This window comes from Centruroides sculpturatus, unplaced genomic scaffold, assembly GCF_000671375.1.
Source record: "Centruroides sculpturatus isolate CEXI.00-Female unplaced genomic scaffold, Cexi_2.0 scaffold1140, whole genome shotgun sequence".
In the NCBI taxonomy this organism is placed as follows: Eukaryota; Metazoa; Arthropoda; class Arachnida; order Scorpiones; family Buthidae; genus Centruroides; species Centruroides sculpturatus.
Window position 1 is genome coordinate 4,303 of NW_019385393.1, and position 22,002 is coordinate 26,304.

The 22,002-nt window shown below is 31.7% G+C and overlaps 1 protein-coding gene and 1 long non-coding RNA gene across 2 annotated transcripts; one reads left to right on the forward strand and one right to left on the reverse strand.

The window, feature by feature from the left end:
- The first annotated feature begins 11 nt into the window (after positions 1 to 11).
- LOC111638466 (patched domain-containing protein 3-like) lies at positions 12 to 9,874 on the forward strand. The gene is made up of 4 exons (XM_023384191.1): positions 12 to 516; positions 5,902 to 6,774; positions 7,897 to 8,214; positions 8,616 to 9,874. Exons 1-4 carry the CDS (start codon positions 12 to 14, stop codon positions 9,872 to 9,874), a joined length of 2,955 nt encoding a protein of 984 aa, XP_023239959.1.
- A 3,029-nt stretch (positions 9,875 to 12,903) lies between these two features.
- LOC111638467 lies at positions 12,904 to 13,758 on the reverse strand. Its single transcript, XR_002758880.1, has 3 exons — positions 13,728 to 13,758; positions 13,358 to 13,660; positions 12,904 to 13,015 (listed from the first exon to the last, which is right to left on the reverse strand). It is a non-coding gene; the product is annotated as an uncharacterized LOC111638467 (long non-coding RNA).
- Between the last annotated feature and the right edge of the window lie 8,244 nt (positions 13,759 to 22,002).

The window sequence follows — 22,002 nt, forward strand, 5'->3', positions numbered from 1 at the left end:
ACTCTTACGGTATGCTAAAAAAGTTAAAATTTCCTCTTCAAATTGATCCCTTGACTTATACATACGAATTGTGGGCAATTAACTTCGGCGGAGTAAAATATGATGTGGACGGATATGTTCAGGAAGTAGAATATATAAGACTTATGTATCCCGTTGACGAATCGAATTTCTCTAAAAGACACTGGATTCGTGAATGGCGAAAAGCGTTTTTGCGGAATGTCAACAAATTGGATTTTCATTCGATCGAGATATATCCGTGTCCTTTCTTGGTTTCTGAATTAGATGTGAAAAACCTTGCTGATGAAATTACACCGTTGATGAGTGTCGCTGTTATTGTTGTAACAATTTTCTGTGCAATGTCGTATACGACAAACAGTTGGGTAAAGAGTAAACCTTGGATGGGAATTGCTGCAGTTGTGTCTGCTGGATTAGCAGTGGTTTCTTCTTTCGGTTTGATGGGTGCGTGTGGTATTGAAAATGTCAACTCTAATATTCTGTTGCCGTTTCTAATTTTCGGTAAGTGAAAATCCTGAAGTGTAGACTAATAAAAAATAATTATTTGTAAAGTTTTAGAAAGAACAGTGAAAATTACGGTATAAAAAGTCTTTATAATACGGTAATTTCTTGACTTTTTTATTTACTTGGGTTGATAAAAATAATCTATAGTTTTTATAATTTATTTTTTTGAAGTTCAGCAATTTGCTTTTAATTGTTGATCACTTCGAATCACATACCTCTGTTTTGTTACTAACAAAACTTATAGATAGTTGAAAGTCAACAACAAAAAAACTTACTTACAAAAACTTATTTTAGGTTCCTGCCACTAAGTAATCAAAGAAAGGCTCGAATTTTTATTATTATTACTGTGTCTGACATTATTATCGAATACCGTCAAATACCGGTAAAAGCTACACTTTGCTATATTATTGGAAATACTTATTGCGAAAGGTAACACAATACAAAAGACAACACAACAAGCTATTTTTCACGCCAATTTCTCGAAATTGAAAACCTTTTGCTAAATGCGTGCAACATGAATGAGATAAATTTTGCAATATTTCCTTTTACTTTATAAACTTAATTTACTTTTGTTCTATTATTTAACATTTGCGCTTATACATTTGTGCTGGTTTAAATATTAGACGCTTATTCGAATCAGACAAAAATTCCAATCCCGACGCTTGTTTGATGAAAGTCAGTATTTTTTAAGATATAAAGCATTTGGTTTATTAAGACAGACAGACAGACAGACAGACAAAATAAACTTTATTATGCCCGACACCGCTAGGCACAGTCGGGATGAATATATACAGTGTGTACATAGAGGTGACATGCCGAGCAGGAAAACCGACAGTGAGCGTAAAAGAAAAGAAATCAAAATACACGTAGATATAAAATCCTGATGTCAGGAGTCATGCGGTAAATAAAAGTGAGGAAAAACGTTTATCAATGTATTAATGTTCTGTTAAAGTAAAGCTTGACCATCCTTTGAAAAAGGGAAAAGTACTTTTTACTCGACACTAAAACTTCCAGCTTACACGGCCAATTGAGATTATCTTCTTCCACGTAAAGTTTGAGCTCGTTCCTTATGTCCTCCAGCAGTGGGCAAGACAAAAGATAATGCCTTACTCCATCACGCACATCGCAGTTTGGACAGCAGTCAGTTTAGCTGTGTAGAAACTGATGTAAGTATACATTGAATCTACCATGTTCTGAGAGCAGCTGTGACATCTGGTGTTGAGGGTGGACCCATTTCAAGCTGAGGCGTCTTGCTACGTCTGGGTAGAACTGCCGGGAAATGTGCTGCTCTGGGATACGCTCCCATTCTTGTTGCCACGCTATGATTGTATGCTGCCAGAGGAGCTGCTTTAACCTGGAGACCGGTAAATGGCTGTACACTGGGTTGATGTCCCTGAAGGAGGTAGCCACACGTGCGAGGAAGTCTGCACGTTCNTTAAAGGTTTTAACTTTGAAATGTTAACATATTGTTTATTCGGCTTTTTTTGAAAATAATTTATTTAATAATTTTCAAAAATGCTTGTTCTACACTTACCATTCTTTTGCGATATACGGTTTGAAAATCACTAATCTGTGAGAACTTGGAGGGTGAAAACAGTTTAAGAGTTAAAATGATTTTTAAAATTTTGTAAACAATCAAATAAATTTTGTAAATTGAAAGAAAAAGAAAATTTTATTTGTTTTCAACTTTTCCTTTGTTTCCTGTGATTCAGGAAATGTTGATTGTTCCTGCTAAAAATTAAAATTTAGCAAAGAATGACAACTTGGGAACAAGTTCGATTGGTCTACATTTTCTAAGAAAAGGTGGAATCACTCTCTATTTTTGCTTGTGAACATGGTCAACATGCTGTTTGCCATATAGGGCGTAAGACACAGCCCCTTCAGTAGTTTCTGCCTTATCTGAATATACGGACTCTCTGAAAGAAAAATGTAACAAGAAGAAATGTTCTCATGATATTCCCAGGTAGTATAAAAATTTATGAAATCTCTCTCGTTCAGTGATAGTACCCTGAAATATTTAGATAGTTGTTAGCTTCATTATAGTGAAGTCTTAGATTAGCTTAAACTTATATTGTACCGTAGGTACTATATATATGCTATGTATATGTTGTAGTTTAACCAGATTTGATACAAATAAATATAGTTAGTTTGTTCATTAAATTTGATTCGATTTCCATTTCTCTTAATCAGCACGACTCTCTGCCACTCGAGGTTATCCTTCATTTCCTCTCAGTCAGATTATTTAAATATAAAATAGATCGTTTTTTATGGCGAGTTAGAACACGATAGAAAATAATCATTTTAACTGATGTCAGGACTTGACTATAGGTGAAAGGACCTTACTGTTTTACTTAGCATTTTTAGACTTTTCACTTACTTAGAGAGATCCTACCTATATAATAGTAAGCAGAGTATAACAGATCTTGTTCTCACAGGATTATTTACATTGATTCTATCGATTCTTTTGAAATTAAGTAGTTTTTTGAGGATAGGATATCCTTTGAAAACAAGTTGTTCTCCGAAGACAAGTTGTCCGTCGTAGACAGGTTGCGTGTCTAGTATTTTACATTTGATAAATTTATCTAGAGATACAGAAGTTAAAGAAAAAGTAGAAGATGTAAGCCAAGTGCAATCCTGCAGAGACAAATCCAGTCACATTAAGTGGCTGAGACAGAATAGTATCATTGCTTCCTACATTTTCGGGAGACCTCGACAGGTTCAGCGTGACAGATTTCTTCACTTTTTAGCAGATCTAACAAGAATAACAATATGAACCAAAGCGCAAAGACAAGCCATAGCCAGACTCAAGCTAAAAGGGATTGAACGACAATTTTCTTACAANAACATGGAAAAACGCCCACATGGGGCGATATCGCACCTGTTGAAAAACACTGTTCTAAAGGGACGCACTAATAGCTCTAACGGCTAGTCGAAAGAGAGTTCTCAAGCTCTAAAACAATAAAAATAATTCAATGCAGATATAACAAGTTCGACGAATACGTTCCTTAATGGAAAGTTCTGTCGTATGTCCTTTCAATTTGGCGTATGGAGACAAAACGCACAGTTACAAGTATACTCCCGAGAGATCGCCCCCGAGCTTCTGGAGATTCGAGCTTTTATATCATTCGCGTGGGAAAACTGTCACGTGATTGACTTTTGTTGACGATGAGGGTGCATTCTTCACACCTAACTAAACTTTTCCAGCTAGTTGTTATACAATCGGTGAAATCCGATCTAGTTCAAATTCTTCGGGGTTTTTCCCAGTGCTGTGCGATGTCTATAATTTTAACATCGATGTCAAACATCGATGTTTGCCTAAACATCGATGCTAAATTTCGATGTCGGATTTCACATCGATGTTTGATCGATGCCCATTGGAACAACGATGTTTAATCAAGATAAACTCACACAATTAAAAAAAAAACAAAACTTAATTTTATTTTCAACTTGTATAGTTCAATTACAGTTTCAATGCATACAGTTTTTCAATTGATAATGAATTTAAAACTAGAAGTTTGCGTACATTCCTTAGCTTTAAAGAACTCCGCTTTTTGTTGATAGTATTTCCAGCTTTGGATAATAATCTTTCTGCTGGAACTGAAGTGGCAGGAATGCAAAGCCACACTTCATGGCAAGTTCACATAAATTATAGTTTAAAAATTTCATGGATTTCCACACACCCAAAGCATTACTATTGTGAGGCACAATAGGGTCATCTAAAAAGTTTTAAAATTTGAATTTAAAGTTGCATTTGTGTTAACATTTCTATCTTAATATCAATTTTTCTGGATGACCAATGATCATCATTTTCAAGTTTATTTTCTGCATTATTGTGAAAACTTATTTGAGCCTTAGCAGAGGGAAATTTACAAAGTTCTGCATTTACACATTTAATTGCATTTGCACAACATGCTGGACTTTTAAAATCTAACCTTTTGAACCTTGGGTCTAGTAATGTGGAAACACAATATACTAACTTCGTCTCAGTGGATTTAAAACGGAAATCAAGATTACTAAGCAACTTCTTTCCCACATTTGTTTCTGTAGAAACCTTGCAAAGTGCATTAAACATTAACCGTAAAAATGGGATAATTTTACTGATGGTAGCGTGAGTTTCTGCTGAAATTTCATTAGTTACTTTATAAAAAGGTTTTAGTACTTTAAGCTCATCATTCAAAGCACTTAATTCTCTACCAGAGAGCATGTCGGGTGCCCCTGAAAACTTTTGCAATGTTAGTGTAACAAAATTTTTTAATAGTAGAAATCTCTCAATCATCAAGAAATACGAATTCCATCGAGTCTCAACATGCTAAATTAATTTTAATGTCACAGAACCTTTTTCATTTTGCGATGAGTCAGAGTAAACAGACTAACATAGCAGAGTTGAGGATGAGTTTCAATGAGTGTGAGTTCGTTCACTGTTAAAATAGTGTAAATTTGTAAACATATTTGCAAGAACTTTGTTTCATCGCAATTTCTACGAAATTCCCGGACTGTCCGAGTGAAAACCGAACAGGTGGTAACACTAGGTACAAAGAATGAACTGCATGCATCGATGAATGAAAATTCACATATTGCTAACATCGATTCAGGATCGATGTTTCAAAAACATCGGAAGTTCGATGCATCGACGAACAAAAACATCGATGTATCGATGTGGCATCGATGCATCGCACAGCACTAGTTTTTCCGATGATGTTTACAATTATTAGAAAATTCGAATTTTTAATTGTCCCGCAAAAATTCGCGGGCTCACACTATTGTTTTTTTATTGCATTATATTATACAGTATTTTATTTCTGGTATTATTTGGTGTATAGAATTTATAAACAAAATTACATATTATAAATATTTAAATACCATTTGTATAATTGAATTTTTTACAACTTTTCAGAAATTTTTTCTTCAGAATAAGAAGCGCAATATCGAGCACTTACTATAAAATATATATACGACATAAGTACAGAAAAATGAAAATAACATGTATGAGCGATTCATTGTCCTTTCTATTTTATAAATTGGGAAGAATTATTGCAAGACATCCCTTTTACTTCTTCATTCCACCTGNATTGTAAATATTGTACTGTACAGTAAATAAGCAGCTGATTACGCCTACAGTATTTTTAGTGCAAATACAGGATTGTGTATCAATTGTGTAAATTAATTTTTTACATTTTTACAGAAATATTTTCTTCAGAATAAGAAGAGCTATATCAAACACTTGTTATAAAGTATATATACTACATAAGAACGGAAAAATGAAGATTACTTGTATGAGCGATTCATTGTCCTTTCTATTTCATAAATTGGGAAGAATTATTGCAAGACATCCCTTTTACTTCTTCATTCCACCTGTGCTTCTATCAGTTTTACTTTCGGTAGGGTTACTTAAACTCATAACCATAGAAACTGTGGATTATCTAGTGCAGTCTGATAGAGGAGAAACCTTTCAAAATAAACAATTTATTAACAAGATGTTTCCCATGAACACATCCGAATTCTACGATCTCATGAGAATGACAGATCGTCCACAAGCTCCAATGCTTTACATTAAAAATAAATACGGAAACAATTTAATACAAAAAGACACTTTACTCGATATACAAATCCTGGATGAAATAATTAAAAACATAACGATTATTGTAGATGGAAAAGTAGTAAATTATAGAAACATATGTGGCATAATTAACGAGCAGTGCATGGAAAACCCGATAATAAAGATATTACCAAAGGTGGATGAATTACTTTCAGGAAAAAAAAAGTTAAAATTTCCTCTTCAAATTGATTCCTTGACTTATACATACGAACTGTGGGCAATTAACTTCGGCGGAGTAAAATATGATGTAAACGGATATATTCAGGAAGTAGAATATATGAGACTTATGTATCCCGTTGACGAATCGAATTTCTCTAAAAGACACTGGATTCGTGAATGGCGAAAAGCGTTTTTGCGGAATGTCAACGAATTGGATTTTCATTCGATCGGGATATATCCGTGTCCCTTCTTAGTTTCTGAATTAGACGTGAAAAACCTTGCTGATAAAATTACACCGTTGATGAGTGTCGCAGTTATTGTTGTAACAATTTTCTGTGCAATATCGTATACGACAAACAGTTGGGTAAAGAGTAAACCTTGGATGGGAATTGCTGCAGTTGTGTCTGCTGGATTAGCAATGGTTTCTTCTTTCGGTTTGATGGGTGCGTGTAAAATTGAAAATGTCAACACTAATATTATGTTGCCGTTCCTAATTTTCGGTAAGTGAAAATTCTGAAGTGTAGACTAATATAAAATAATTATTTGTAAAGTTTTAGAAAGAACAGTGAAAATTACGGTATAAAAAGTTTTTATAATACGGTAATTTCTTGACTTTTTTTATTCACTTGGGTTGATAAAAATAATTTGTAGTTTATTTTTTTCAAGTTCCGCAAGGTGCTTCTAATTGTTGATCACTTCGAATTACATACCTCTGTTTTGTTACTAACGAAACTTATAGATTGTTGAAAGACAAAAACATAAGAACTTACAAAAACTTACTTTAGGTTCCTTCCATTAAGTAATCAAAGAAAGGCTCAAATTTTTATTATTAATACTGTGTCCTACATTATTATCGAATACCGTCAAATACCGGTGAAAGCTATACTTTGTTATATTACTGGAAATACTTATTGCGAAAAGTAACACAATACAAAAGACAACACAACAAGCTATTTTTCACGCCAATTTTTCGAAATTGAAAACCTTTTGCTAAATGCGTGCAACATGAATGGGATAAATTTTGCAATATTTCCTTTTAATTTATAAACTTAATTTACCCTTGTTCTATTATTTAACATTTGCGCTTATACATTTGTGCTGGTTTAAATATTAGACGCTTATTCGAATCAGACAAAAATTTCAATCCCGACGCTTGTTTGATGAAAGTCAGTATTTTTCAAGATATAAAGCATTAGGTTTATTACGGTTCGATCGATGATAAATATTACTATACTTGAAAAATAAAGCAGTATTTTATGTCATTCCTGTGTACATAGGTTTATTTACTTACGCCATTACTTAATTTCTTGACTATAGAAAGTAAAATCTATAAGTTCAATGTACTGAAGTACGTGAAAACATTCTTTGAGATATGTAAAAAAAAAAATAATATTCAGGTTAACAGGACTCATGCAAAATATTCAATGGAGATTTTACGAAAGAAAAAATAATCAAATGATAATTAAATAATAATTTAAAAAAATTTTTGAAATTACTTACAAATATATAAAATTTTTTATATAGTTTTGACAGTGTTGTAGAAATTTTGAACAAATGTTTCATATTGCAATATTTCATACATTTTATGAAACATTAAAATAGTAGTTTTATATCATTTCTAGCTACAGAGATTGACGACGCCTTCGTGATAGTAGCAAATTGGAGAATTACAGATGTTGAAGAAAGCGTGGAAGAACGAATGGGGAAAACTTATTCCAAATCTGCAGTTTCTATTACCATAACAACTTTAACAAATATTTTATCTTTCTGCATAGCGATGACTGCAGAGTTTCCTGCTGTGAGGATCTTCTGTTATTACGCTACGACTTGCGTGTGCTTTACTTATTTGTATCAGATTACGTTTTTTGGATCGTGCTTAGCACTAAGTGGATACAGAGAAGAACGTCGTCTTAATGCATTTACCTTTAGAGTTACAAAAGGTAAGACATTTTAATGTTCTTTACCACATAACTTATAAAAATTTTTGGATTTCTTAATTATAGTTTGCGTAATATAACTTCAATCGTTATTGTACAATATCAGATTTACAATAAGTTGATCTAGCAATATATTGTCATCTATAACCTACAAAATGAAAATAAAGTAACGTTTTCCATTACGCCTATTATTTATAGCAAAACAATTAATTAGAAATAAAATTTAGTGATATTTTCTTTTCGATGTATCATCAAAATATACTTATCAATTACGTCGGATTTTAATAGTTTTTAACTAAAGGAAATCTTTATTCAAATTATGCATTTAATAAATGTATGTGTGTTTTTATTATTTCTTTTTGCTATTGATAAAATGTTTAATTTTCACAATATTTTATTTACAGAAAGCTCCAACGAGCACGATTTAGAAGAGAAAAACGAATTCGTTTTTATGAAGTTCTTCAGAGATTATGTCGCCGAAATTCTTTCTCGTCCTTTTGTCAAACTGGTCGTTATTTTATTATACATAATTAATCTTTCAATAGGTATTTGGGGAGTAACATTTTTACAAGAAGGCATCAACTTTTCTACACTTTATCCAACACATTCGAAAGTAGCAAAAGCATATCAAATATATTACCAATATTTCACGGAATTTGCGCATCCTGTTCAAATTGTCATCAACACAACATTAGATTATTCCCAAGTAGACGTTCAGAAATCGATAGAAAATTTAATGACGAAATTTCAATCCCACCCAAACGTCGCCGGTTCGGAATTCGAAGTTTCCTGGTTGAAATATTACAAAGAGTTTCAGAATCATCCGGTATCGACATTTTCCATGAGTATTTACGATATGACACAAAAACAAGATTTTATTGACGGACTTCTCCATGTGTTTTTGAGACTTAAAGCAGCCAAACAATTTTCGACTGACATAAACTTTAATAACAATTACACAGATATTATCCGAAGTCGTTTTTTTGTTTTAACGAAAAATATGTTTGAGAAAGATATTGATAGTACCGTATTAACCGATCTAAAAAAAATAGCAAAAGAATCTGATATACCAATTATTGTCCATTCTTGTTTTTTTCCTATGGTAGAACAAATTGTTATTACCAAACAAATTACTCTTCAGTTATTTTGGATAACATCTCTGTTAGTATTTATTGTTTTTGTTTCATTTGTTCCGCACGTTATTTGCGCATTAGTTGTTGCATTCTCGGTTGTTTCAATAATTGTCGAAACAATTGGATTCATGTCAATCTGGGGTGTCAATCTTGACGTCTTTTCCATGATGGTTATGATACTTTGTAACGGATTTTGTATTAATTATCCGGCTCACGTGTGTTATGCGTTTTTGACTTCTTCGCATTCTGGAGCCAAAGATAAGCTGAAGGAATCACTTTATCACGTTGGGTTTCCTATATTCCAAGGTTCGCTGTCTGCAATTTTCGTAATATTAGTATTTCTATATATCAATATGTACATATACACAACGTTCGTAATAATCGTTACTATTATATCTTTAGAAACGTTGGTCCATGCCGTGTTTTTTATTCCCGTATTTCTTAGTATAGTGGCCTTTCCATTTAAGAAAAAAAGTGAGTCTAATTCTGCTGAAACAGAATACGATATTATTCGTAGTTTTAAGAGTTAGAAGTGAAAGTATGAGCATGTATTGTTATAAATTTCAACTAATATGTGAAAAGTGGGGCCAATGGATCTATTATAACGTTTTTCGAAACTTTCGAATAATGCATATAGAAATGTGGAATTTGGTTGAGTAGCAGAGAGTCATAGTGTGTTTTTTTTATGTTAATGTTTTTCGATTGAAGCGTGGGTACTCATACATATGAAGAATTCAACAGGTCAGCTAATAAACTGTTGTAGCATTACAACTTATAATAACTGGAATTGACACCATAAAAATTTCGCTTGACATTTATAAGTCTAAATTTCTGAACACTGCGCAATATATTCTTTATGTTTTGTGACAAACTACAGGCACGTTACAGAACACCATAAGCTATCTTCTGGTTAAAATGTAAACTTTTCAACAATGATATGTTCAGGAACAGATGGATAGATATTCAAGGGGCAATAGGTCCCTGACTTTATAATGCTGTTAGTGGGATGCAGCGCGAACATTCTTTACGTATTCAAATGTCCAATATATATTAATGAAACTTAAGTTAANATAAGAAATTCTATTTGTATTTATTTATTTTTGATACTACCCGCTTTGTGACTACTAATTTAAGTCGTTAATCGAACTTACTATGATTTAGGTCTTCTAGAGGAACTTTCGACACGTTTGGAAGAGGCAATCCATCGTGCTGGTCCCTAAAACGATCAGCTGATTCATATTATTCGGCCGTCATGCTATTTTACTTACCACGAATTATATTAAAATATTTATATAAAATCTTACATAAGTTAATTTAGAAAAATGAAGAAGATAAACATGGAAATTGTCAACTACCGAAAGTATGTATCCAAATTTGCATAAATTACCTTTCATTATATAAAATACTAGCTGTTACCCGCTACTTCGCCCGCGGAGGTTTTGCAAGCAAACCCCATTTACATTCAATATTTCAATACCCATAGTAATTGTTATATGACACCTACCGCTGAGAATGACGAGAATTGCCGAGAATCAAACGAGCTACTTTCAATTTGATCAATTTTCTGGAACGTTTACAATCGTTCTATAATCGAACCAATATACAATAACATATTCGAATCTAAAACGGTTCGAACATTTTTAAAATCGAAATAGATAAAAATATTTATAACAATGTTTGAATAGTTGTCAATTTAATACACCCAAGTACTCGATGAAGACTTAAACCTTTCCCTCTCCCCCCGCGAGGGAATTTCGAAAAATCCCTTCTTGGTGTGCGTTTTCATGACGTACCCTAATTGTGTACCAAATTTCATTTCTTTAGGTTCAGCGGTTTGCTCTGGGCGATGATGAATCAGTGACTCAGTCAGTCAGTCAAGACAAGTAATTTTATACATTTAGATAGAATGTTTAAATGAAATTCTAATAATTTTAATATCAAATATAATTGGACACTCTAAAGAAAATATTTGATAATTCTGGACTTAGTTTTCTCTGGACATTACAGGAACGAAATATATAGAAAGGTACTGTAGTTGCCGATAATTATAAAATCTTATTGTGAACACAGTATACAGAGGGATTGGTGTGAAACAGAACACAATGTTCATTGTAAATTATATTTTTCTATTAAGTCTTATTTTTACACAGAATGGTATCTTAAACCAAATATTAATTACTTTGTTAAATGTACTGTAATACAATGAAAATATTTGATAATTCTGGACTTAGTTTTCTCTGGACATTACAGGAACGAAACGTATAGAAAGGTACTGTAGTTGCCGATAATTATAAAATCTTATTGTTAACACAGTATACAGAGGGATTGGTGTGAGGCAGAACACAATGTTCATTATTAAGTCTTATTTTTACACAGAATGGTATCTTAAATGAAATATTAATTACTTTGTTAAATGTACTGTAATACAATTAAGATTTAATCGAAGTTCTATACTATTATTTAATAAGAAAATCTACATTAATCTTAAGAAAAAATGTCCATATTGTACTATAAGTCAAGATAGGACTTGGAAACATCATTTTTGTAACAGATATAATGATTGTAGACAATAATGATATGATATATCTCAACTTTTACGATAGGAAGATATTATTGCTTTAACGAACAAATCGGATAACGAACACCTCACAGAAAAACACAAGAAGTACCGTAAAGTAATAAATACCGATTGGTCTTCTCTTGTCTTTAAGCAACAATTCAAAACTTTTCGGAGCGTGGGAGACGTCGACATCGACGCTAAACCCGGTATACACTGATCGGATAGTATTCCTCTGAACTTTGAAACTCTCACTCGTAATTCCAGCCTTTTACTTTTCTGACAGAAACAATTCTTTTATTCTTTTATAGTATTAGCGAGACTGTCGGGCGGCACTCGTTAAGTTTTGTGTCGGGTTTTATTTTCGAAAGGTGAGACCTGAAATGGATCTGACGACAGAAGGACACGAAGAAAGTCGGCGAGATATGTTTTCTTCTGAAAAAAGAGAATTAATACCGATATCTGCTACTAAAGGTCTTGTTAAGAATTTCATTTCTTAACAAATCACTTGTTTTAATTTATGGTATCGTTGCCAAAAGACGTTTTTTAAACTAATTCACATTTTTTTACACGGGTGAAGCCATAAATAAAAATTCGTGTATGTCAGTGAAGTTTTGTGTATTTATGGACTATCAATAAGGGCTGAAACGATAGAGAGGTAAGACAAAATACAAATTGTATTCTTCAAAATGTTTTTACTGTCTAAATTACGGTCGGCCATTTTTAACAATGCATTCTTGTATACTTTATCCTTGTTTTTTCTTGTACATATTCAACCATTATAAATACGACATAATTATTTCTAATATCCTTGTACATCGTACACTTAACGAATGCTTAACAAAAAAAAAAATTCAACACAAACTGCAAAAAAAAAATTAAATTAAATTAAATTAAATTTTATTTACAATGATTAGTTTAAACTATTCAAACATAAAATTAAATGTAAATTAATTATAAGTAAAATTAACAAAATCAAATAACAAATTCTATGAAAGAATTGCTTTTGAATATATTCATTGATCAGTCAAGTCTGGACTAATTCTGGCCACGGGACACCATCAAAATACATGTGTTTACTGATGCCCGTTTCCGAAAGACTTTTATTTGAATCCTAAAATGATCAAGAAAAATGATTAGCTGCGGTAATATTACTCGAGAAATATTTTTATCTCTAAGTAAATGCAATAAAATAAGAAGTAATAAATCAATAGCAAAAAATTATTTAACACGATTAAATAATTGCAAATACATTCAGAACTTATTATAGAAAAAGCGTTAATTTGTGTTGATAAACGAACGAACGTTTCTCTTATTAACTGTATAAAAGTTATGAAATTTTCTGAAACGAAACCAAAATTCTTTTGGGTTTCGTTCAAACTGACAGAAAGAAAATTAATCAATAAAAATTTTCTAGTTCGACAGAAAATAGGATATTGTATTATGCACTACTTACTGTGCAGAGACCGAAATCGATTAACTGTGTTCCTTTGGTCTTATCAAGCATGATGTTACTGAAGCTTATGTCTCTATGAATTATTCCTGTCGTAGATAAAAAGAAATTTTATGATACGCTCCTATTAGTTGACGAAACGAATGAATAAATAGATTTATAAAGTCATCCTTATTATGAATAAACATAATGGCCGAGGCTACTTGCGAAGCAATCAATTTGGCTTGGATTTCTAGAAAGCGTCCATTAGTTTATAAATAATTAGCCAAGTCCTGTCCCTCTACGTAGTCCAAGACGAAACAGAAACTAAAATAGAGAATTATTACTTTATACAACCATAAAGTGTTAGCAATTATTCGAATGTAAAATTTACCTCGTATTTGTTTTGAAACAACCAAATATTCTGTAAGTTTCTTTAAGCAGAATTCTGTAAGCAAAAATTCTATAAGCAAAAATTTTGTAAGCATAATTCTGTAAATTTTCCCTTTTTCTTGGGTTTCGTTTCTTGGAATTGTGCCTCCTTTTTCTTAAAAGGGTTACTCTTCGGTTCAAGAAACTTGTCGTCAATCTAAGAAAAGTGAAAAACAAAAATCGTTGTGGCATTTGGCATTATCGGAAGATTATTTATAAAATCATATGAAATCGTTATTAATTCAATCTTAGTAAGAAATAACTTTGATTTTCGTAGAGAGAGTAATGACTTACATTTATGGGATAATCTTTATCTTGCTGACCATTTAGTTCAGCTTTTTCTTCTCTCCCGTAAAGAAATTTGATTATTTCGTAATTGGTATTAAATAAATCGCAATTATAAATGTAATTTATGACGGAATTTACTTTTTTCTCTTCTCTTTCTCACTCCACATTCGCAAAAAAAACTTTTGAACAGAGCGCATCTTTTTCGCAAAGCTATTTAAACATTAGAATATTGTCAAATGCGGCGTATTGTTGTAGTTCTTTGTTTTGAAATTACATTTCGTATTAAATGACGTGATGAAATATCTCAACTTTTATTTCCGGTATGAAAATGAACTTTTTGAAGAATTATTTACGAAATATTATCGTTTTTTTTAAAGATTCATTTTTCTTGCATTGTTATTAATGAAAAAAGAAGGGATATTAATTATAATAAAATTTCATGAGTATTATTCCCGGAAAATGTCTAGAATAAACACTAATATAGATATTTTACATAAATTTTTAATTTCTTCGGATCCTCTCATTATACAAATTTTAGATCACTTGGTATGAAGAAAAATTACTAAAAGCAGCAAGTGTGACCGTAATACAAGATGACTGAGTAAAACTCCTAATGTGATTCCGATATGTAAATTTTTAGTTGATACGACGTGTAATTAAAAAATTTTTATTATAGAAATGAATTGCTCCACCCTACATGATCATGACCTGCTATAATCGTCGCATTATCCACCGTGCGACAGTCTTAGAATGGCATCCAAGCCAGGTTGTGGTTAATAGGCTTGGGGGGATCTCACCAATTACAAATTTATTAATTAAAAATCTTGAAAAAGAGAGAAAAGCAATCCACATTATACGGATTCTTTAACCCCCACAAACAGAAAAACCATGATTAATAAAAACGCAAGACTGTGTGTATATGTATTTTTAATATAACATATAAATAAACTTAGTAAATAAGTATGTATTTTTTTATTTTTGAGGGTCTCCAGAAGGAATTAATCAAATTCCCATAAAAACCTGTTAAATCGATAATTGGTTAACGAACAATTCGGATAGCCAACAAAGTCTTGGAACGGATTATGTTCGTTAACCGATCACCCACTGTATTATCATTCTCATATCTTTTTCCATTTTTCCGTTTCTTTTGTTCATTCATAATCGCTATTGTTGTCAGAAAGTATCTGAAGTTTCAAAGAAAATGGCCGATACTGTTTACGATTCTTCTCTTAATTATAATAAATACTGGACTGACCTTTGCATTTCGTTTCGTCTCTCATATTTATCAAGTTCTACCCAGATTTTCAGGATTCAATATGTTTTACGTAGATATTCCTTTTATTCTTACTATTTCTAGTGTGGCATTCACATATATTCACTTACTTTGGTGTTTAATCAATTAAGATTATGAATTTATGTGTTAAGCTACGTTTAGACAGGAGCACCTAACGTAACATAAGCGACGTAACGTGACATTGCAAAAATAAACAAATGAATACACCAAAAACAGAAAAGTGAGGTACTTTTCGTCCATTAGTTTGCATTTAACAAAATCCATTAGAAAACAAACAGTAAAAAATACTTTAAATTTTCTGTTACAACTGGATTTTCCGTGGTGTTTTTTACCAATAAAAACAACGTTTCAGTTTCTTTCCTTACACGCCGATAAATAAGGATGGATCCTGACAAATGGGTAAGATGAAACCCCAAAGACTCCAGGATTATTTACTCAGATTCGATCCATGGTCACCCAGAATGGCAGACTAATAGTTTAACCGCCTGTTTCATTTGAACGTAGAAAAGAATTTTCGAATCAAGTGAATTTTTAGCATTTATTGAAATATGAAATTAAAAACAGAATGCAATTTCTAATTATCTGAAATCAATTAATCCGTTGGACATGTTTTATTCTGATGGAATAATGTAACGTAACGCATAGACAATCTGCCAATCTGCCAAGGAGGGATACCTCACGGAAGGACTTTCTGTTGGAATCTTACCCCCTATTTACGTGTTAGATACGTGAAGAAAATCTATACAATTTCACGTAATCAGCCCGTTTTGTGAGGCTAGAACCTGCGACTGAATATTAATGGTTCTACCTGACTGCTTTTAAAGTTTTACTGAATTTTTATGAAAATTTAAAAATTTTCATTCGATTATAGTCGTTACTGCGATCTGCAATTATTTTTCACTTCAGTAAATTAAATAACTTACTACTTTTTTTTATTTTCAAAGAATGCACTTAACGCGAGAGTAAATTCAATATCGAAGAGTATTAAATCTATTGCCAACATTCCTCACATTTTACGATTGATTTTGCACTCAGTGTTATGAATTTCGAATGAAACGAATAAACTCGATGATACAATAAAAACTATTGATCATTTTTATTGCAATACACAAGTAACAATTGATTTATTTAGGAGAGTGTCATGTTACTGAGACAGGTTTGTGACAGACTTTCTCGTTTACAATTTCTGTGATTAAGTGATTTTCCAAAGGTAAAGACAACCCAACACATCTTTCAGAATTTTATTAATTGAATATGATAAACAGCATTATGATGGTGAAGAAAAATTCAGAATTCTTTCACAAAAATTCATTTTATAGAGAAACTTGGAGCCCATTACTTAAATCAATGAAGTATTCTGGATTAAATTTATGTAGAAGAAATATAACTAGATATGGCACCTTCATAATTATAGTAGGTAAATTATATCTGGTTTATTATACATATTTTCTCATCAAAATTTTGATTAATTATTTCTCAATCGGGAATTTATTATCCACTGTTTTCTACCAGATGTGCGCAATAATTACCTTCGTTTCCATCTACGTTTTCCATTATAAAAAGAATAAAATCTGTCGTAATCTATTGAAATTATTTAAAACGAAGACAGTACAAACGACGAATGGAGTAAATCGAAAATCAATTAGAATTAAAGTTATTTTTATCTGGATATGTTTAATTGTATATTGTATTTTGACTCTTATAACTGAATACGACATTAGAAGCAAGAAAAAACCAGATGATTCCTTAAGTCATATAGCAACACAAGTAAGCGAAGAGGTGCTTATAAATGGGTTATACTATGCTTTAATTTCCATCCCACAATTGTGGTTAATTCTGCTTTTCACTTGTATATGTAATGAGTTAGAAAGCGCATTCTTGCATTTAAGTAAAAGAATTAAAATGAATAGAAATAAATCTACAGAGATTATTTTTATTCTCAGAACATATCTGACTATCGTGAACATTTGTAATAAATTAGGAGCGGCTTATTCCTTATTGTTACTTCTCCTGACTAGTTTAATTTGTTTCATCCTGATCTTCAATTTCCATCTATTGTTAACCGCTCCACCGTTGAGATTACTTCAGTATGCAGTGATTTTTACTATAGAATCCGTCATTCCGTTCTTTTACTTTATTGATTTATGTGTATCGAGTTCAAGAATGACTGATGCTGCAAGAAACGTGTTAAATGACGTTTATATAGTGTCATTTGAGAGTAATTTCATGCGAAACATTACATTTCAATTTACTCTTCATGCCAATTGCGTGCAAGAATTGCCACGTTTTACAGCTTACGGATTTTTTCACGTAGACAAGAAGCTTATTGTTTCTATTTTAAGTACAATTGTGACGTATTCGCTCATTGTAAACCAGTTGTAAGAAGTTTCAGAGACCCTTCTTTGTACCGAATAATAATAATTTTATACTTATGACGTCTTAAACTCTTGTGATAGTTGAAGTTCTAACCTGTAATTTTCTTATTTCTTATGTTTGATTTATTGGTAATGTAATAATGTAACAATTTGAGAAGAGGAAATTTATTATTGAAGAGAAAGTAACACAGAAAAGATTGTGTCTACCATTTCTTCCTTCTCTCCTACGCTTTGAAGTTTGAAAATATCTCAAGGTTTTTATTGATAGTAATCAATAATTATAATAAATTTTTGAAATATTAAAATATTTTTTTGCGTAGCCCAATATTTCACAAATAAATATAAACATAGATAAAAGTAGTAGTGATTTAAGCTATACTAATCACAAATCTTAATTAAATTAACTTTATGTTAAAATTAATGCGAAGTTTAATATATACCATTTAATTATTAATGGAAATTTTAATAGTGTTTGATATTTTCAATTATTTTTAAAAACTTATTTCAATTTTCTTTCAATAAACTCATCTCTGACCTAGAAAATTAAGCTTTTCTGCTTTATTTTAATAATTAATAATATAAAAGTTACTTCTTAATTACATTTCATAACAGATAAAGCCAAACATAATCTTAACTTTGTTCTAATGTTTCTTCATGTTTCTTAAACGATTTTCGCCAAGAAATTATGCAAATATTTGCTGGATTTTTATGTATTGTAAAAATGCTATCACATGTAGTCATTTTAAAATTTATTACAGATATTTTATTACCGAGGAAAAATTATTTAAAATTCATACGGATATTGAATTACAGTAGGCTCCCCTATAAAACGGGTTCATATACAGAAATGCGGATTCGTATATCGAGACAAAAAATTGCGACCGTATTCGTACAAACACGCTAAAAAAAAACCTCGTAAAATGCGGTAAAACATCATCTCCGACTCGTGTCGCGACAGGATTGGTTAAATCTAGACCAATAGCGAATACTGCACAAACCGTTGAGTTTAAACGAGCAGCAGTCCTACTAAAAACCATTTATTATTTAACGGCCATAAATTTCAGCAAATTTTTCGCAGAAAAATAATTTATCAGAAAACACGTGCTCGCCGTTCGATGCACCGCTCGATGACGAAAACAAGCTTAAGCAATGTCGTCGACGACCGGTGCACACTCGGTAAGTAATCCTACAATATTTTGTTTATAGCATAGTTTATATGGATTATTCCCAAAAAATTATAGGTGTTTTGGAAATGTTGAGTCAAATTAGTCTAGAATCGATTAATTTTATGAAAGAAAACCTTTCAAACAGCCGTAGTCCCTAAACTGCACACCTGCCAGACTGTGATTGGCTCGTGTATTTAAGGACTCGTAATACATTAATTTCATAAAAAGCGAAACGTATCTACCGCGTTATAGGAGGTCGACTGTACATACATTTTTATAAATAGTTTCAGAATGCAACTACTCAAAACGTTAATATAGTTTTTTTTTTATAGATTAGTATTTTTTCAATTGTAAAAAACTTCATTTTACGATAAAAATAAGCATTTCGAGTTACATAATTATTATATTCCAAATGAATATCAGATCATTCATAAATTACTTTAAAACTGAGTATTTAATCAATAATTACAACCGGTACATTCTTCACATTATCTGAGTATTGTTCCAAACCGAAATATAAATTTACATCATCAAAAGAACAAAAGCAACTCAACTGTATACAGTAAATTGTACAGTCAGTGGCGTAGCGTGAATGTGATACCGCCCGGCGCGGAGAAAAATTTCCTCCCCCCTTATTTAGGTATCTGAATTTAAAAAACTAAAATTCAGTTTTGTCACAGAACAAGACAAGAAAAATTCCGTACTAGTGCTGCGACCTGTTTAAAATAGCTCTATTGGATATTGGAGGTGTACATGAATACGAATGAATCGTACAAGTAAAATAAAATTAAAAGAAAAAAGGTCAACAGGTTGCGCACGATATCGAAATTAGTAGTTCTCCCAACCGGTGAGTCGATTCCCGGACTGTCCGAACGATAGCACTACCGTAGGCGCGACGCAAATATAGATTAGAATGGTTCAAATTTTTACAAGATATTATTATTATTTATTGTGAAATTTTTCCGCCCCCTAAAAAGTGCCGTCCGGGGCGAGCCGCCCCTGCCGTTCCCACTACGCTACGCCAGTGTGTACAGTATAACTAACATTCTAGAATTAACATTAATAAACATGATTACATAAATGAATATAGTTAAATGCAACATTAAGTCAAATAAACCAGGCTTTTAGAATAATGATTATTGAAAAGTAAAGCCTTCCATACAATCGTTACATTATATAAAAATCACACCAATACTAGAGTAGTATAGAAAGATATTTTGCGTGTACAATTATAGCTTATTTGTTCTGATATACAGCATATGGTCTATAACTTTTTCAATAGTTGTGAGTGTGCTTTTTGCTACAGGAAACTTACGCTTAGAGATCAATTATATATGTACAGGTAGTCCCAAAAGTTTCCATAAATCCAAAGGTAAAATGTAACTTACTTTATTCATAAAACTTTAAAATATCAAAGCCACCTTATACGAATTTCAATAAAGATTGTTTCGTAATTAGTTATTTCGGCACCCGACAATTTTTAGTGTATTGTGCAATTGAAAAATAGTCAATAATCCTAAGTTTGCTATTCTTCATTCTTAATAATATACAACATCTAGGAATTCTAACATTTCAGACGATAACTCTAAAACTCTAACTCTAGAGCGTTCAAATTTAGTGTCTTTCGAAGTACGTGGTTCTACTGTATAAACAATTGTTTATGTCAATTGTTTGAGAAAAAAGTAAAACATTTCCTTACTTCTCATGAACTTTCTCGTTACTATTATTAAACTACAATTTAGAAAATCTAAATAATAATAACTTTCTAATATGGCAGTCATCTCGTTACGTACGAGTTGGACGTGCTAGTTCTAATGTAGATACACCCTCCTTAATGTTAACTTAAGTTTCATTAATATATATTGGACATTTGAATACGTAAAGAATGTTCGCGCTGCATCCCACTAACAGCATTATAAAGTCAGGGACCTATTGCCCCTTGAATATCTATTCATCTGTTCCTGAACATATCATTGTTGAAAAGTTTACATTATAACCAGAAGATAGCTTATGGTGTTCTGTAACGTGCCTGTAGTTTGTCACAAAACATAAAGAATATATTGCGCAGTGTTCAGAAATTTAGACTTATAAACGTCAAGCGAAATTTTTATGGTGTCAATTCCAGTTATTATAAGTTGTAACGCTACTACAGTTTATTAGCTGACCTGTTGAATTCTTCATATGTTTGAGTACCCACGCTTCAATCAAATACATTAACATAAAAAAAATACACTATGACTCTGCTACTAAACCGGATTTTACATTTCTATGCGCATTATTCGAAAGTTTCGAAAAACGTTATAATAGATCCATTGGCCCCACTTTTCACATATTAGTTGAAATTTATAACAATACATGCTCATACTTTCACTTCTAACTCTTAAAACTACGAATAATATCGTATTCTGTTTCAGCAGAATTAGTCTCACTTTTTTTCTTAAATGGAAAAGCCACTATACTAAGAAATACGGGAATAAAAAACACGGCATGGACCAACGTTTCTAAAGATATAATAGCAACGATTTTTACGAACGTTGTGTACATGTACATATTGATATATAGAAATACTAATATTACGAAAATTGCAGACAGCGAACCTTGGAATATAGGAAACCCAACGTGATAAAGTGATTCCTTCAGCTTATCTTTGGCTCCAGAATGCGAAGAAGTCAAAAACGCATAACACATGTGAGCCGGATAATTAACACAAAATCCGTTACAAAGTATCATAACCGTCATGGAAAACACGTCAAGATTGACACCCCAGATTGACATGAATCCAATTGTCTCGACAATTATTGAAACAATCGAAAATGCAACAACTAATGCGCAAATAACGTGCGGAATAAATGAAACAAAAACAATAAATACTAACAGAGATGTTATCCAGAATAACTGAAAAGTAATTTTTTTGGTAATAACAAATTGTTCTGCCAAAGGAAAAAAACAAGAATGGACAATAATTGGTAAATCAGATTTTTTTGCTATTTTCTTTAGATCGGTTAATACGGTATTATCAATATCTTTATCAAATATATTTTTCGTTAAAACAAAAAAGCGACTTCGGACAATATCTGTGTAATTGTTATTAAANCATGAGCCCAACAGAAACAA

Excerpts from the sequence above, each read along its gene's own strand:
- LOC111638466 (XM_023384191.1), top strand. The coding sequence starts at position 12 with ATGCTAAAAAAGTTAAAATTTCCTCTTCAAATTGATCCCTTGACTTAT. Across the intron at positions 6,775-7,896 it reads GTTGCCGTTCCTAATTTTCG|CTACAGAGATTGACGACGCC; the intron begins GTAAGTGAAAAT and ends TATCATTTCTAG. Across the intron at positions 8,215-8,615 it reads TACCTTTAGAGTTACAAAAG|AAAGCTCCAACGAGCACGAT; the intron begins GTAAGACATTTT and ends TTTTATTTACAG.